General features: G+C 44.6%; 1 protein-coding gene across 1 annotated transcript in view; it reads left to right on the top strand.

The window, feature by feature from the left end:
* Positions 1 to 16,356, top strand: part of LOC139419314 (teneurin-3-like) — a 405,690-nt gene that overhangs the window by 344,926 nt on the left and 44,408 nt on the right. Inside the window, exons 19-21 of the mRNA XM_071169258.1 lie at positions 2,772 to 2,903; positions 3,161 to 3,296; positions 4,942 to 5,085. Of these exons, the coding sequence (XP_071025359.1) occupies positions 2,772 to 2,903; positions 3,161 to 3,296; positions 4,942 to 5,085 (412 nt within the window). The remainder of the gene's footprint in view (positions 1 to 2,771; positions 2,904 to 3,160; positions 3,297 to 4,941; positions 5,086 to 16,356) is intronic.

Genomic DNA, 16,356 nt, shown 5'->3' with positions numbered 1-16,356 from the left:
TGTGTGTGTGTGTGTGTGTGTGTGTGTGTGTGTGTGTGTGTGTGTGTGTGTGTGTGTGTGTGTGTGTGTGTGTGTGTGTGTGGTAAAGCCACGAAATCTGTTACCTTTTACCCGTCACTTTTTCCACCCTCAATTTGTTTTTTATTTTGATTGATTCTGTTGTTATTGGGCGACCATGTTGGATATCAAAGGCTCGCTGAGACCCACGTCAAGCCTCCCTCCCCCATCTAATGAAAATACAGGCTGATCCAATACCTCTGGGAGGGACAAGAGAGAGAAAGAGATAGTATAATAAGGAGAGAGGGAGAAGAGAGAGTGAAGGAGTAAGGAGAGAGAGGGAGCAGGGGGAGAGAGAGAGGGAGCAGAGGGGGAGAGAGAGGGAGTAGGGGGAGAGAGAGGGGGAGCAGGGGGAGAGAGAGAGGGAACAGGGGGAGAAGGGGGACAAGGGGGAGACAGAGAGAGAGACAGAGAGAGAAAGACTAGAGCTAGAAAGTGAATACAGTTGAAGTCAGAAGTTTACATACATCTTAGCCAAATACATTAAAACTCAGTTTTTCACAATTCCTGACATTTAATCCTAGTAAAAATTCCCTGTCTTAGGTCAGTTCAAATCACCACTTTATTTTAAGAATGTGAAATGTCAGAAGAATAATTTATTTATTTCAACTTTTATTTCTTTCATCACATTCCCAGTGGGTCAGAAGTTTGCATACACTGAATTTGTATTTGGTAGCATTGCCATTAAATTGTTTAACTTGGGTGAAACTTTTCGGGTAGCCTCCCACAAGCTTCCCACAATAAGTTGGGGGAATTTTGGCCCATTCCTCCTGACAGAGCTGGTGTAACTGAGTCAGGTTTGTAGGCCTCCTTGCTCACACACACGTTTTCAGATCTGCCCACAAATGTTCTATAGAAATAAGGTCAGGGCTTTGTGATGGCCACTCAAATACCTTGATTTGTTGCCCTTAAACAATTTTGCCACATGTTTGGAAGTTTGCTTGGGTCATTGTCCATTTGGAAGACCCATTTGCGACCAAGCTTTAACTTCCTGACTGATGTCTTGAGATGTTGCTTCAATACATCCACATAATTTTCCTCCTTCATGTTCCTCCTTCATCTATTTTGTGAAGTGCACCAGTCCCTCCTGCAGCAAAGCACCCCCACAACATGATGCTGCCATTCCCGTGCTTCACAGTTGGGATGGTGTTCTTCGGCTTGCAGGCCTCCCCCTTTTTCCTCCAAACATAACAATGGTCATTATGGTCAAACAGTTATATTTTTATTTTATCAGACCAGAGGACATTTCTCCAAAAAGTACGATCTTTGTCCCCATGTGCAGTTGCAAACCGTAGTCTGGCTTTTTTATGGTGGTTTTGGAGCAGTGGCTTCTTCCTTGCTGAGCGGCCTTTCAGGTTATGTCGATATAGGACTCGTTTTACTGTGGATATAGATACTTTTGTACCTGTTTCCTTCATCATCTTCACCTGGCTGTTGTTCTGAGATTGAGTACGTTCATCTCCAGGAGACAGAATTCGTCTCCTTCCTGAGCGGTATGACGTGGTCCCATGGTGTTTATACTTGCGTACTATTGTTTGTACAGATGAATGCGGTACCTTCATGCATTTCTAAATTGCTCCCAAGGATGAACCAGACTTGTGGAGGTCTACAGTTTTTTTTCTGAGATCTTGGCTGATTAATTTTCGCATGATGTCAAGCAAAGAGGCACTGAGTTTGAAGGTAGGCCTTGAAATACATCCACAGGTACACCTCCAATTGACTTAAATGATGTCAATTAGCCTATCAGAAGCTTCTAAAGCCATGACATCATTCTCTGGAATTTTCCAAGCTGTTTAAAGGCACAGTCAACATAGTGCCTTTAAACTTCTGACCCACTGGAATTGTGATACAGTGAATTGAAAATGAAATAATCTGTCTGTAAACAATTGTTGGAAAAATGACTTGTGTCATGCACAAAGTAGATGTCCTAACCGACTTGCCAAAACTATAGTTTGTTAACAAGAAATTCGTGGAGTGGTTGAAAAACGAGTTTTGTATGTAAACTTCCGACTTCAACTGTACATGTGGAGTGATAGGTCTTTGGAATCTAATGGACTTAGTAAATACCCTCAGTGCCTGTGATGTGTAGAGATTTGAGGTCCTTTTCCATTTAATTCCAACCTCCTCATACCCTCACTGACTCACCCTCCAAATCTCAGCCAGGGAGCTCTTTGGCCCCTGCTTTGAAAAGAGGGTGAAATGTGTTGGTGTTAGGAGAGGCTAAAAACATCCGAGACACCTAACACCCAGGGCTTTCTGGAGCATCACACTAATGAAAAGACAGTGGATAGACAGTGGCAGAGCTCTGCACACACACACACACACACACACACACACACAGTGGAGGCGCTCTGCTTATGGTTAAATGAAACGGCCTTCTGTACGAGGACAGTCACTACACTGAGAAAACAGGCCAGGGAGATCTGTCTCTCTCTATTTTCCTTCTTCCTTTCTCTCCAAATAGTTTTCACAGATGAATGAATAGCGTTCTTGACCCCATGTGACCTCTCCGTTCTCTTGTCACTTTGCCACACCACCCGGAGTGTAGCTGTACTGAGACTTTTCTGAACCCTTTCGGCTTTGATGTTCTCACTGAAAAGTGTTCAAAGATGACATTCTCCACTCCAGTCCTCTCAGGGTGTGCTAAGATGTACTAACCCTTCTTGACCCACTCTCCTTTGATGTGTCGTCCCGTCCCCCGTCCCCCCCAACAGGTCCTCCAGGAGGAGACGTCCATCCCGGGCAGCGACCTCAACCTGCTGTACCTGTCCTCGCGGGCGGCCGGCTACAAGCCTGTCCTCAAGGTCACCATGACACAGGCCAGTGTGCCCTTCAACCTCATGAAGGTAGGGATTTCTTCTTTAGGTGTACCTAAATTGTGACTGGCATTGCTATCTCCGTAGGTCTTGTAGGTGTTACATTTCAGACCAAAATACAGTGAATACAAAATACAGTGAACATTTGAGTAAATGTGCACAAAACCAGGGCTACAGTTTATTTGGATGTCAAATGCCTTTTGAGTGCAAAATGTACAGTCAGTCTTGCCCTAGGTGGCCATTATAATGCCCGTCTGAAAATGAGTTTATTCCATGATCTATTCCAGGTGCACCTGATGGTGGCGGTGGTGGGGCGTCTGTTCCAGAAGTGGTTCCCTGCCCAGCCCAACCTCTCTTACACCTTCATCTGGGACAAGACAGACGCTTACAACCAGAAGGTCTACGGCTTGTCTGAGGCAGTCGGTGAGTACTGTGGAGCAGGCCAAAGTACGCCACGAGTTGAAAACATGTTCATATTCATCATCTCCAGCACCAACCCAACATCAACGTGCATTTCTATGTTTTGTGGGGAAAAGATAGAGGGAGATGTTTAAAATGACGTCATCGGTGTGCATCATGTGATTTTAAGCAATTGCCTAGTAATTGCTTACTAATAGTCTACTAATAACTTATCTTCCTCTATTTTGTTACTACAAAACATAGAAACGCGGCCTTTTCACATATGTTGATGTTGGGGTGGTGCGCACATTTTGAATTGTCCCTTTCAGGTTGATTTATCCCCAAAGGGCATAAACTCTTGGGCATGAAAGGTGACGGGCAGACACACATACTATTTCTTCAGTGACGCTAACGTGCGGCGTACTCCTTTGTCCTCCTTTCCTAAGCCCGTGTAGAGCACATACATGACATGTGCCTTTTGCTTAAGCAGCTCTTTGTAAATGCCAAGGAAGCCCCTAACAGACTGCTGTCAAAGACCTGACTTCAGTCCGATGTGTGGGCTGAACGGTGAAGGAAGTGTTTTGGTCTAATACGGAACGTTGAGGCCTTCAGATCAGCCTGTGTGATGTCTGTCTCCACGACGATATGCTAATGAGTTCCACGCAAAACACAACTGCTGCTTTTGGTCGTTCTTCACTTGTTGTTCTTTTTTTTCTCTGTTTTTTTTTCTTTCTTTATGTGTTTTCTTTCCACACGTGTATGATAACTCTACAACACAACTACCACCGCAGAGAGGAAGACATTGTTCTTTATTTTACACACGCACGCACGCACGCACACACACACACACACACGCTCAGCTTTCTGAAGGTCATGGCAAAAGATGGCTTCCTTCTAACTAAAATACAGCCGGGCGGTGCAGCTGCTTCTGGAGACCGTTGATGGTTGTGCTCACAATGACATCCCCAACCACACTTGTCACCCTACGCTCAAGCTGTTTCACTCTGAGTCCCCGACAGGCATGCAGACAGACATGCCGCGGCATGTTATTTTCAGTCCTGGGGGATCGGGGACGGAGGGAAAGGAAGTTGGCCAGTGTAAAACTACCCATGTTTCTCTCATGTGTAAATAAATACAAAATGACCGCCTTTACATAAACAAACTGTTAGACGCTGCAGCGTTATTATTGTTGAGTCTAATGTATTCTTGCTTTGCCAGGAAGGAAGAGATAGGAGAAGGAATAGGAGGGTGTTATTAGAAATGGCCCAGGCCCAAGTCATATTGATTGATTGGGTTTTCACCTTCTAACCTCCCCTTCGTCAGCATTTGTTTTTTCCAATTGCATTATGTTTGTCTGGTAATTTGGCCTGCGCCATTATTGCCCCCTCAGAGTGGGGTTTGTCGTAATGTGATCGGCTGAAGACAGATAGGAGTTTAAAAAGAGCTGTAAGGAGATGATTATCAAGTTTGGGAAAGTTTTATTACAAACTGAGTGGAGGTGTTGAGATATGACGGCAGAGATTAATTGTAATTGTGTAAGACGACTAATTAGAATCCCTAATAATACCAATAACATTGTCTAGGCTTGTACTTGTCGTTAGTCAGTTGGAGTCTTGTCATGAACAGTATCTGTGCTAACCCGACCCCCTCCTTCATGTTCCTGTTGTAGTGTCCGTGGGTTTTGAGTACGAGTCGTGTCTGGACCTGATCCTGTGGGAGAAGAGGACAGCCACACTGCAGGGCTATGAGCTGGACGCGTCCAACATGGGAGGCTGGACGCTGGACAAACACCATATACTGGATATCCAGAACGGTAGGAACATGACTGCACACACACACACACACACACACACACAAAGCAGACATGCGTGGGGACGCTCCCACGCACATACAGGACCTCCCCACACACACTCTCTCTCTCTCCCTCACTCTCTCACACACAAACAAACTCACATTTACACACATGCACACACACACTCATCACCAAGGACTGTACATATGAATGGACAAAGCCATCAATCATGTGACAATATTCTTGCCTATGTGAAGACTCAACAGCGCATTGAAGCCAAGTGAAGTCTGTTAAGATGGAGTCTCATGGAGACATAACATACGCAGTTGGAACTATTCCAGGAAGTGACGTTGCAGGCTAGCTCAGTGCTGCCCCTTATCATTGAGTAACTCAAGTTGAAGGCTGACTGAGGTACTGCAGGCTGCCATGACCAACTAAATTATCATTAGATCTTCTGTGTGAGATTTTAAAATAATCAGTTCAAGGAAATACATCTGATGTATTGGAAGCAATTATTGGTACCATGATTGTTTTCGAAAAAAAATGTTTTATTTACAGGACCACGAAGATGGACATTTTTTTCCATTCACTATAATGGAGGATCCTGTTTTATGCCAATAATGCCTGCAGTACCACGGTCGGCCTTGAACTTCCGTGGCTTCAGTGAGAGGGAGCAGTTTTTCTCCCCTGCTCGTCAGACGCGTACAGATTCCCCCACCACCTCTACCTCCAGCTTAATGCCTATCCTACAGCCGTAACTCTAATTCATGCCTTGTTCACCTTTAGAAGCTACCTAAGTGGTCCTTCTCAACAGATTTACACAGGACTTATCGTTATTCGCTGACATAAGCTTGTTAAACAGGAAGCTCAACAGCGCATCAATTACAGGTGCTATCTATCGTACAGACACGGTGAGGAGCTTTAAAAACACTAAGTCACATCACAGTAGACAGGAATGAATCGGGGAGGGAGGGTGTGTGTGTGTGTGTGTGTGTGTGTGTGTGTGTGTGTGTGTGTGTGTGTGTGTGTGTGTGTGTAAGCCACGACGTGCTGACTGACGACATATCTCATCTAGTGCCCATGTTAATGTAAACACTGCTAACCAAACGAAGAGCATCATCGACTTATCTGTCAGAGGGACCTTGATGGAGAGGGAGAGAGAGAGATTCTTTACGGGCCACCATGTCATCAACAAGACATCAGATAAGCTGTGATGTATGCCAGCCATGCCACCCTCTACCCTGACCAGTGACACTTCAACAGGAGAAACAGAGGGGGAGAGATGCCAGAGAGAGAGAGAGGGATGGGGAGAAGAGATGGGGGGAGGAAGGAAAGAGATGGAGGGGAAGATGTAGAGAGAGAGGAGGGAGGAGAGAGTGTTAAGTATCCCTAACACATACTGTAGGTCTAAAGCCCTTAAAGAAGGTCTAATCCGGTTAAGACAGAATGTGTTCATAAGTGAATGTGTAGCAAAACCCCCACACACACACCCTCCCCTTATCCTCAACCCCCCCGTTTGACGTCCGTCCACTTTTCAAACTGACACGTGTTAATTGAATCAGCCCCGTCGTCGAGGCGACCAAACGACCATGACAGGAATGGGAGAGATAAGATCAGCTCAGACCGGGACAGGGACGGGCGTCCGCTAGATTTGCCTGTCATAAATACCCTCCCAGACAGACTCTTAACAGAGCGGGAGTCTATAACAGACACACACATTGGATGTCAATAGGGACAGAGGGACAGAGGGGATCATGCTGGTTCCTAGTGAAGGCCCAATCTACCAGAGTAATGAGACTGAAGATGAGATGAGGCTGCAGTGGTGGAGAATGCTTGCTATCCGGTATCCTTGGGACGTCCATGCCCTAAACCCTAACCCTAACCTTAACCCCTACTCTAACCCTAACCATAACCCTTACCTATCCTTAACCCGTATATATCCCTAACCCTTACTTTAAACATTCTCAATTTCAATGGGGTAGGGACGTCCTAAAGATCCAACTGGGATTTCGTGAAAAGCAGGGAATTTATTGAAAGTTTCAGGAATTTTGCAACCGTATGTACAGAATATATGACTTTAGCTTCATTAAAATGTTATAATCTACACTCTTTTTAATGTGTGACCCATGCCCCTAAACTGATGATTAAACAGAACTTTCCTTTATAACAACTCACGTTTATAGTTTATACCTACAGAGTTAGGAAACGTACCGTTTCCATAACCTCTGCTACTCTCTGTAGACTTACAGTATGGAAAAGATTATCCCACTGCTTTAAACAGTAGAGTAGGTTGGAAATAGTTGTAGCTATTGTAGTGGGAGCCAAAAGGCCTGCAGAATGAATGCATGGGTTATGGGAAGTCCTGGACTTATAAAACGTTAGACAACGACCAGCCGTCAGCCATCACATGACATGTTTGACATTACAGTCCTGTAGCAGACGCTCTTATTCAGTCACTCACATTCTGCACTCAGCAAACTGAAGCAGAATGATAAAATACTGTCAAGAAAATACTGCAAATGTGTCATAAGCAAGTCACTTCAGTAACTAGCTGCAGCGATCAAAGCCATAGACATTATTCTGAATATTCACAATGCTGAGGGGGAAGCAGAGGAGGAGTCTGAGAAAGACCAAAGTGTCTGATATTGAATACAGGCTATGTAGTAGTGTGAAGGAAGGACATTGATGCGCTGAATCCTAATTGCTGTTAAACGCTTCCCCTCCATTCATCCTCTGGTTCACACACATTAACTCACAATGCTCGTAGCCCGCTACAAAACACACACCCAGCTAATGAACGTACAGTCACGTGTCCGGTTGTTTGGTTGTCGGGGGCGATCGTCGTCAAGCAGGCTCAGGTTGCCGGGGCGGTGGTGTAGGGGTTACAGGGGGGGGGGGGGTTACGGGGTCTTGCTCTTTCAGTCATCCAACTCTTTAGTGACACTAAGCCTTCTTTCAACTCTCCGGCTTAGTCTCAGCTGTCTGAAGGAATTCCGCTGGTCTTTCATCTCACACACACACACACACACACATACAAACACACACACACATATACACACGCAAACACACACGCACATACACCACGATCACACAAACACGCACACACATACACACACATGCACACACACATGCATACACACACATATGAACACCCTATACATACAGTTGGCAGTTTGACCCAGACCCAACACCCCCACTCTCCCACCCTCCTCTGGGTCCCAGTTAGTCACCCCTCTCCTTATCCCACTTTCCCTCCTTTTCCAAGACCCCCAAACACGCACATACACACACTCACCCCCCTCAACACACACACACCTACTACCCAAACCACCCCATTACAACCCCATATCTCCATCTCCCTCCCTGGCCCTTTGATTGGCCCCATTACTCCATCAGTTAGCACAGAAATCAGACCCCATTACTGGGGCATCTCAGACAGCCTCCTACTCACAGGACACTGGACCTCCATTACTGCTTTGTAGCCCCAAAATGGCCACCACAACACAGTTCCTGTGCATCAGTCCTCCAGTCCACCTACTAGGACAGGACACTGTACTGCCTCTGTTTCCCCAAAATGACCGCCACAACATAGTTCCTGTCCTTCAGTCCTTTAGTCCACCTACTAGGACCCAGATAGGACACAGGACTTGCATTACTGCTCTACAGAGCCAAAATGGCCGCCACAACATAGTTCCTGTCCTTCAGTCCTTTAGTCCACCTACTAGGACCCAGATAGGACACAGGACTTGCATTACTGCTCTACAGAGCCAAAATGGCTACCACAACAAAGTTGTTTTGGTGATATGTAACTTTTAAGTTGCAAGTATTTGGAACAATCTACATTGGTCAGTCCAAAATTACTTTTGAATTCTGTCATGGAAATAAATCTATTTCCTGTTACCAAGTAATTTACGGCTCATCTGCCTTTAGTTTTCCATGTGGACCAATTTATCTGTGAATTCTGAAAGGTTATCCAAGGATTGTTCCATAAGGTTGTGTTTTTAGGGAGTGATATTGGTTATTGTAGAATACATTTTGTTTTCCTCCATGTGGTTATAGTGTTTTTAACTATACTGTTGTTTATGTGGTTGTAATGACAGCCTTGTCGTTGTTAGTCTCTGTCTTCTTCCCCTGGCCACAGGAAGTGTGTCACATATCACAGTACAATGGCAGCGGACACACTACCCTTCTTCTCCTTCCCTCCATCCCTCCCTCCTTCATCCCTCCTTCCCAATGTCCTCTATCTGTCACCACATCCATCAAATTACCAGTCATCCCTCTCTCTAAATCCCCAGGGCTTTCACTAGCCGAGAACTTGAGCCCTCACAGCAGCGATGTGTGTGTGTGTGAGGGTCTCGTGCGTGTCACTGCACTACACACCCAGATCAAACACACTGACTAACAGATCCCTCTCACTGTGAGATTGATGTCCAGATATTTATTTCCTTGAAAGATGCATTTAGACGCATCGATTTATTTCAAATGCGAGCAGCTTCTAGTATTTCTCCTTCTGCAGTGATATCTGAATGAGAGCCTGTTGTGCTTTCTGGTTTATATCACACATGTATGTACACACATACATAACACACACATTACACACACACACACATTCATTATGTCACCCCCCGCTAGATAGACATGTAAGAAGTGTTGGCCAGCAGCAGTTAAGTGATAGATGACCACATCACAGCTTTCTCCTCGTAGACTATCATCACCACACGTCTTTTATCAGACATCTCCTCTTACGTAAGGCCGCTAGGAATCCAGGAATCTGTCAGTCGCTCGACAGTTTAGAGAGAGGGAAAAGAGAGGGAGGAGAGGGAGAAGAGCGAGATGAGAGGGAAAAGAGAGAGAGAGGAGAGGGAGATGAGAGGGAAAAGAGAAGGAGGAGAGGGAGAAGAGAGAGATGAGAGAGAGAAGAGAGAGATGAGAAGGAAAAGAGAGGGAGAAGAAAGAGAAAAGAGAGGGAGGAGAGGGAGAAGAGAGAGAAAAGAGAGGGAAGAGAGAGAGATGAGAGGGAGAAGAGAGAGATGAGAAGGAAAAGAGAGGGAGGAGAGGGAGAATAAAGAGAAAAGAGAGGGAGAAGAGAGAGACAAGAGAGGGAGGAGAGAGAGAATAGAGAGAAAAGAGAAGGAGGAAAGAGAGAAAAGAGGGAGGAGAGGGAGATAAGAGGGAAAGAGAGGGAGATGAGAGGGAAAAGAGAGAGAGGAGAGGGAGAAGAGAGAGATGAGAAGGAAAAGAGAGGGAGGAGAGGGAGATGAGAGGGAAAAGAGAGAGAGGAGAGGGAGAAGAGAGAGATGAGAAGGAAAAGAGAGGGAGGAGAGGGAGATGAGAGGGAAAAGAGAGAGAGGAGAGGGAGAAGAAAGAGAAAAGAGAGGGAGAAGAGAGAGAAAAGAGAGGGAGGAGAGGGAGAAGAAAGAGGGAGGAGAGAGAGAAAAGAGAGGGAGGAGAGGGAGAAGAGAGAGAAAAGAGAGGGAGGAGAGAGAGAAAAGAGAGGGAGGAGAGGGAGAAGAGAGAGAAAAGAGAGGGAGGAGAGATAGAAAAGAGAGGGAGAAGAGAGAGAAAAGAGAGGGAGGAGAGAGAGATGGGTGAGATGAAGCCACAGCTCTCACTCCTTTTTTCCTCCGTCAGGCAGTTCCATCCTTTCAACTTCCTGTCTGCCGGCTTCAAAGCCCTTATTGGCCCTCAAACACTTCCTGTGTCGACGATGTCTTCCTTCCTGTGTCACAACACCAGTGTGTTCTCTAAGTGGACTCACAACTTGACACCCCCCCCCCCCCCCTTCTCTCTTTGACTAGTTTTTCTATCACCCTCTTCTACCTGGCCAGCCTCTTCTCTAGTGGGTGTGCAGGTCCAGATAAGCATAGTGTTTGGCAGCCATTATTGTGTCCATCCGGCATCTGCAACCACGACAGGTCTCTCAGGGGAAGCAGTGATGTCTGTAATCTGAAAGACAGCATTCATGGACAGGGGAAAAAGAAGCACTCTGCTACCCAACTCACCCCGTAGACTCCAGACATCTCTCACACAAACTCATTCTCAATATTTCATTCTCTGTCATTCCCTTTTTCCTGGTCCTGTGTGTTTTGGCAGCACTCTCTCACACATAAAAGCACTCTCTCACACATAACCCACCTAAAGGCAGTAGGAGGCAGGTGTTTTTACACACACACACACACCTCTCTCATAGCGTATACACTAACATATATTCTCCTGTATCCTCGTACCAACCGTCTCGTCTCTGATTGGTTGGGAGTGTGTAATGTGGTGACGGAAGAACTTGGAGTGGTGAAACCCTGTCCCCCCTCCTTCCTCTGGGCCTGTCTCCCCCCCTTTATCTCCTCTCCCTCCTCTCCCCCCCCTTTCTCTTTCCTTATCAGGCCTATTCAGAGGCCTGTGGTGCTGTAGCTCCAGCAGCCAGCTCAGCAGGTGGGCCTCACTACCCACAATCCCACTGGAGTCTTTGGCACCTGGGGAAGCCGGGGTGCCTCGTTCTCATTCCCCCATTTTAAACTCTCCCTCTCTCTCCCTCTCCCTTTCCTCGGCCGCATCATTTAATGTAGTGTCTCACTTTAGGGAGCTGTTATTGTTTTCCAATTCTTCTGAGTTGGAAATCCGACAAAAAAATTGGTTGTGTTGATGTCAGAAGAGCTGGAGACAGTCAAACTCTTTCAGAGACCAAGCAATCACCACAGGGAAGCTCTTATAACCAGTACCTAGATTAAGTTTTTATATCCATTATCTAGACTAAGCTTTTATAGCGATTACCTAGATTCATCTTTTATAGCCATGATGGATTAAATTCTTATAGCCATCATCTAGATGAATTTGTATAGCCATTACCTAGATTAAGCTCTTATAGCCATTACCTAGATTAAGCTCTTATAACCATTACCTAGATTAAGCTCTTATAACCATTACCTAGATTAAGCTCTTATAACCATTACCTAGATTAAACTCGTATAGCCATTACCTAGATTAAGATTTTATAACCATTACCTAGATTAAGATATTATAACCATTACCTAGATTAAGCTCTTATAGCCATTACCTAGATTAAACTCTTATAACCATTGCCTAGATTAAGATCGTACAACCATTACCTAGATTAAGCTCTTATAACCATTACCTTGATTAAGATCTTATAACCATTACCTAGATTAAGCCATTACCTAGATTAAGCTCTTATAACCATTACCTAGATTAAGCCATTACCTAGATTAAGCTCTTATAACCATTACCTAGATTAAGCTCTTATAACCATTACCTAGATTAAACTCTTATAACCATTACCTAGATTAAGCTCTTATAGACATTACCTAGATTATGCTCTTATAACCATTACCTAGCTAAACTCTTATTGCCATTACCTAGATTATGCTCTTATAGCCATGACCTAGATTAAACTCTTATAACCATTACCTAGATTAAGCTCTTATAACCATTACCTAGCTAAACTCTTATAACAATTACCTAGATTAAGCTCTTATAACTATTACCTAGATTAAGCTCTTATAGCCATTACCTAGATTAAGCTCTTATAACCATTACCTAGATTAAGCCCTTATAGCCATTACCTGGATAAAGCTCTTATAGCCATTACCTAGATTAAGCCATTACCTAGATTAAGCCCTCATAGCCATTACCTAGATTAAGCTCTTATAACCATTACCTAGATTAAGCTCTTATAGCCATTACCTAGATTAAGCCATTACCTAGATTAAGCTCGAATAACCATTACCTAGATTAAGCTATTATAAACAATTCCTAGATTAAGCGTGGACAAGCAACTAGCGTGAAATACCAACAGACAAAGGTGTTTAGCACAGAAAGACAGGCGGGGGGGTGCAGTGACAGGTCCAGAAGGATTAGGTGGTGTGTACGCAAGCACACATATACACACACACCACGCACACACACGCGCACGCACGCACGCACGCACGCACGCACGCACGCACGCACGCACACACACACACACACACACACACACACACACACACACACACACACACACACACACACACACACACACACACACACACACACACACACACACACACACACACACACACACACACACACACACACGCATCTAATGCTTTCTCGCTAGAGAGGAATATAGTGGTAAAGGGTGACTAGGGCAGAAATTGGGAGGTGTGTGTATGCATGTGTGTTCCACCTGAGAGTGGGAGCATGTGTGTGTGTGTGTGAAAACAGGAAATAGGCCACCCATCCCATTTCCTACATGTACCCTTGTGACCATCATTCTGACCGTTGATATTTAAATGGGTGTGACTATTCCATAATAAATTGCTAAATTAATGCATTTATAGCATTCAAATAGGTCATCAGAAACCTCAGGCCACCAAACGTAACTTTTAATCAGCCAGAAAATGTATTGATTAGTCAGAATCGCATAGACTAAATACTAAAATAAGATGATAGTGTATTTTCTGACTGTAAGACAACAGCTTAGCTGGCCCATCCAAACTACACCTGAACTATATTGAAAACTAATTTCACACATATAACAATAGATGTGGCCTAAAGACAATACTAAATTGACAATAGTCTGTTGGGTGAAAATATGATAAATTGCATTGACAAAGAAGGGAACAGAGATGACCAAATCATCCTACAGAGTTCCAGGCAGGCCAGAAGTTCAAATTCCTATACCCTATCAGAAACAGCAGATTCCAAGGTTTCTAATGAAGCAATTTTCGCCAAACAACTCTGCAAATTGTACAGATGGTCTCTCTTTCAAAATACTTTTTCCTAGAATAACTGCAGCTCCACATGCCTGCGTTCCTCATTTGAGTCCATCATTTGCAAATAAATTCATTAAAAATCCTACAATGTGATTTTCTGGATTTGTTTTTCTCATTTTGTCTGTCATAGTTGAAGTGTACCTATGATGAAAATTACATTCCTCTCTCATCTTTTTAAGTGGGAGAACGTGCACAATTGGTGGCTGACAAAAAACGTTTTTGCCCCACTGTATGTGTGTTGACTGTGGTAGGGCAGGGCTAAACTAGCATGTTGATTTCATTGGCATCATTAGCAGCCATAGCCTACTAAAAGCACAGATAATTACTAACTCAAAACATGCTATTCTGTTCTTTTAAATACATTGTATTGTATAATGTTTTTTTATGACCTTCCTAAACTAAATATGATTGTATTTCCTTGTGATTGTTTATATTAAATGGATTTATTAGACTGGCGTCTATTGATAGGCTACTGGTCGAGGCCATGCTATGCTAATGTTAAGTATGTGTACAGTCATTTTGACCCAAGTGGCGCTTTGAGGATGAAATGCCTCAAAACTTGTTTTATTTTATTATATTTATCTCAAAATATTGCTAGAGTTTAAAATACACATATTTAGGAAAAGGTGGGTTCGAGGTTTTTAATGAAAGGAAGTTATTGATATTCCAAAATTGAAAATGGCCAGATTGACCGTCTTGGCTGTTCTAGTGTTAACGGCTCAACAGAAGGGCTTCAATGTCAATGTCAAAGTCAGCTCCACAAAGAGCCATGGCTGGACATGGAATAGAATCAGAATAGAACAGAACTCTAGTGAGGATAGACATTTCTCTTAATAATGGTCATTATTATTCAAATACGTCATACACATAGACATCATGGACAATACACCGCAGTCTTCAGGAAAACTTCCCCAATCATTTTACATTTGCATTTACAATCAACCCAAAACACTGATGTTGTGGTCTTCCGTTTAACCATGATGTCAGCTTCCGTATTGTAAATATTTAGAGCGGGCCGGGTTCCAGGTCTAATCTCCATCACAGCGCATTATGCTGATTTTCTCTGACACGCCCCCAAGACGGTTATCCTCTCGCTTTCTCTCCGTCTCAATGATGGAAAATGTGTACAAGCATATTTTATCGTCTCTACTCGTTCGCGCACAGACGCACACAAACACACACACACTCGTTCATAATGCATGCATTCAGGCAGAACCAGAGGATTATATTAACCCCGTGTTACCCTGATGTTGTAATACCCCATATAGACCTATTGCATTGTTACACTAATGTGACCGTGTCCGTGGTTCCTAAGGGAGGAGTTACTGTTCATGTCCATTAGGGACGCAGCCCATGTTCCCAATTACTCTGCTATAGGAGTTCAACTCCTACAGAACATCTCTCAGAGGAGACTAAACCATATGTATGCAGCAGGTGGGGATTGCTACCTGTATTAATATACAGTGTGTGCTTTCTCAGCCCCAATCCGTCTTTGTTAGGGTACTCCAGCACACACACACACACACACACACACACACACACACACACACACACACACACACTATCCAAACCACTCCACAGCCCCAATCACCCAATCACATTAGCCTTTCAAACAGGCACGGCGCTGAGCCACCCGCTCTGCTATAGCTAACGCTAGCTCCACTCAGCAGGATCCATCACAGCCGCTACTGCTATCGCTAACCGCTAACTCCGCTCAATCAGCTAATCGATGAAAGCGCCTGGTGATCAGGGGGCGCTAGGCTAACTAGCTACTTGAGATTTAGGGGGTTCAGCTGGGGGTTCGGTGCTTGGCTACAGTTGGTCAGGGGTTCGGGCTGGCGGTGCGGACCCTCGTTGTGCGAGGGGCTCACTCACAGAGGGGTTTCTCTCTAAGATGGCATCATTCATCTCGCGGTTAATAAACCTAGCAAGCGGCAAAGCGACTGCGCAGAATTCCAACATGTTGCCCGACGTGAATAATTTAAGGCACACAGCGTGACGCCATCCTTTGAAGTGCTTTCTTTGAAGCAAAAGCCCCCCTTTTTCCTCATCTCTTTTCCTCCATCCATCCCTCTCTTCATCTCTTCCCCCTCTCCATCCAAAATAACTACACCAAGACTTGGTCCTATTTGCACTGCCTTTTGGTTCCCAGTGGAATAACTTTGGTGACGCTGCTTCTAGTAGTTCTCTGTGAGAGTACGGGATCTATCCACCCCCCTCCTTTCTCTCTCTCTCTCTCTCTCTCTCTCTCTCTCTCCGTCTTTCTGTCCTCTGAGTTCTGCTAAACGTACTAAAGAGCGAGAGAGAAAAAGAGGAATGGGAAAGGAGGGACGAGACTGGTGTGGTTTGGCTGGGCGGTCGGGAGGAAGTGGAAATAATAACATGAAGTTTTGACGGAGGCTGTGGTTGAGGCGTAATTGCGAGCTCTGAAGATGACAGCAGTTTTGGGAGTTGTTGTTATTTCTGAATGACCCAAATGACCTACCCAACCATACATCCATCCCTCATCTCTCTCTCTCTCTCT

Source organism: Oncorhynchus clarkii, chromosome 10 (genome assembly GCF_045791955.1).
Source record: "Oncorhynchus clarkii lewisi isolate Uvic-CL-2024 chromosome 10, UVic_Ocla_1.0, whole genome shotgun sequence".
NCBI lineage: Eukaryota > Metazoa > Chordata > Actinopteri > Salmoniformes > Salmonidae > Oncorhynchus > Oncorhynchus clarkii.
Note: the sequence above shows the minus strand (reverse complement) of the source record. Positions and strands in the feature narration are given on the sequence as shown.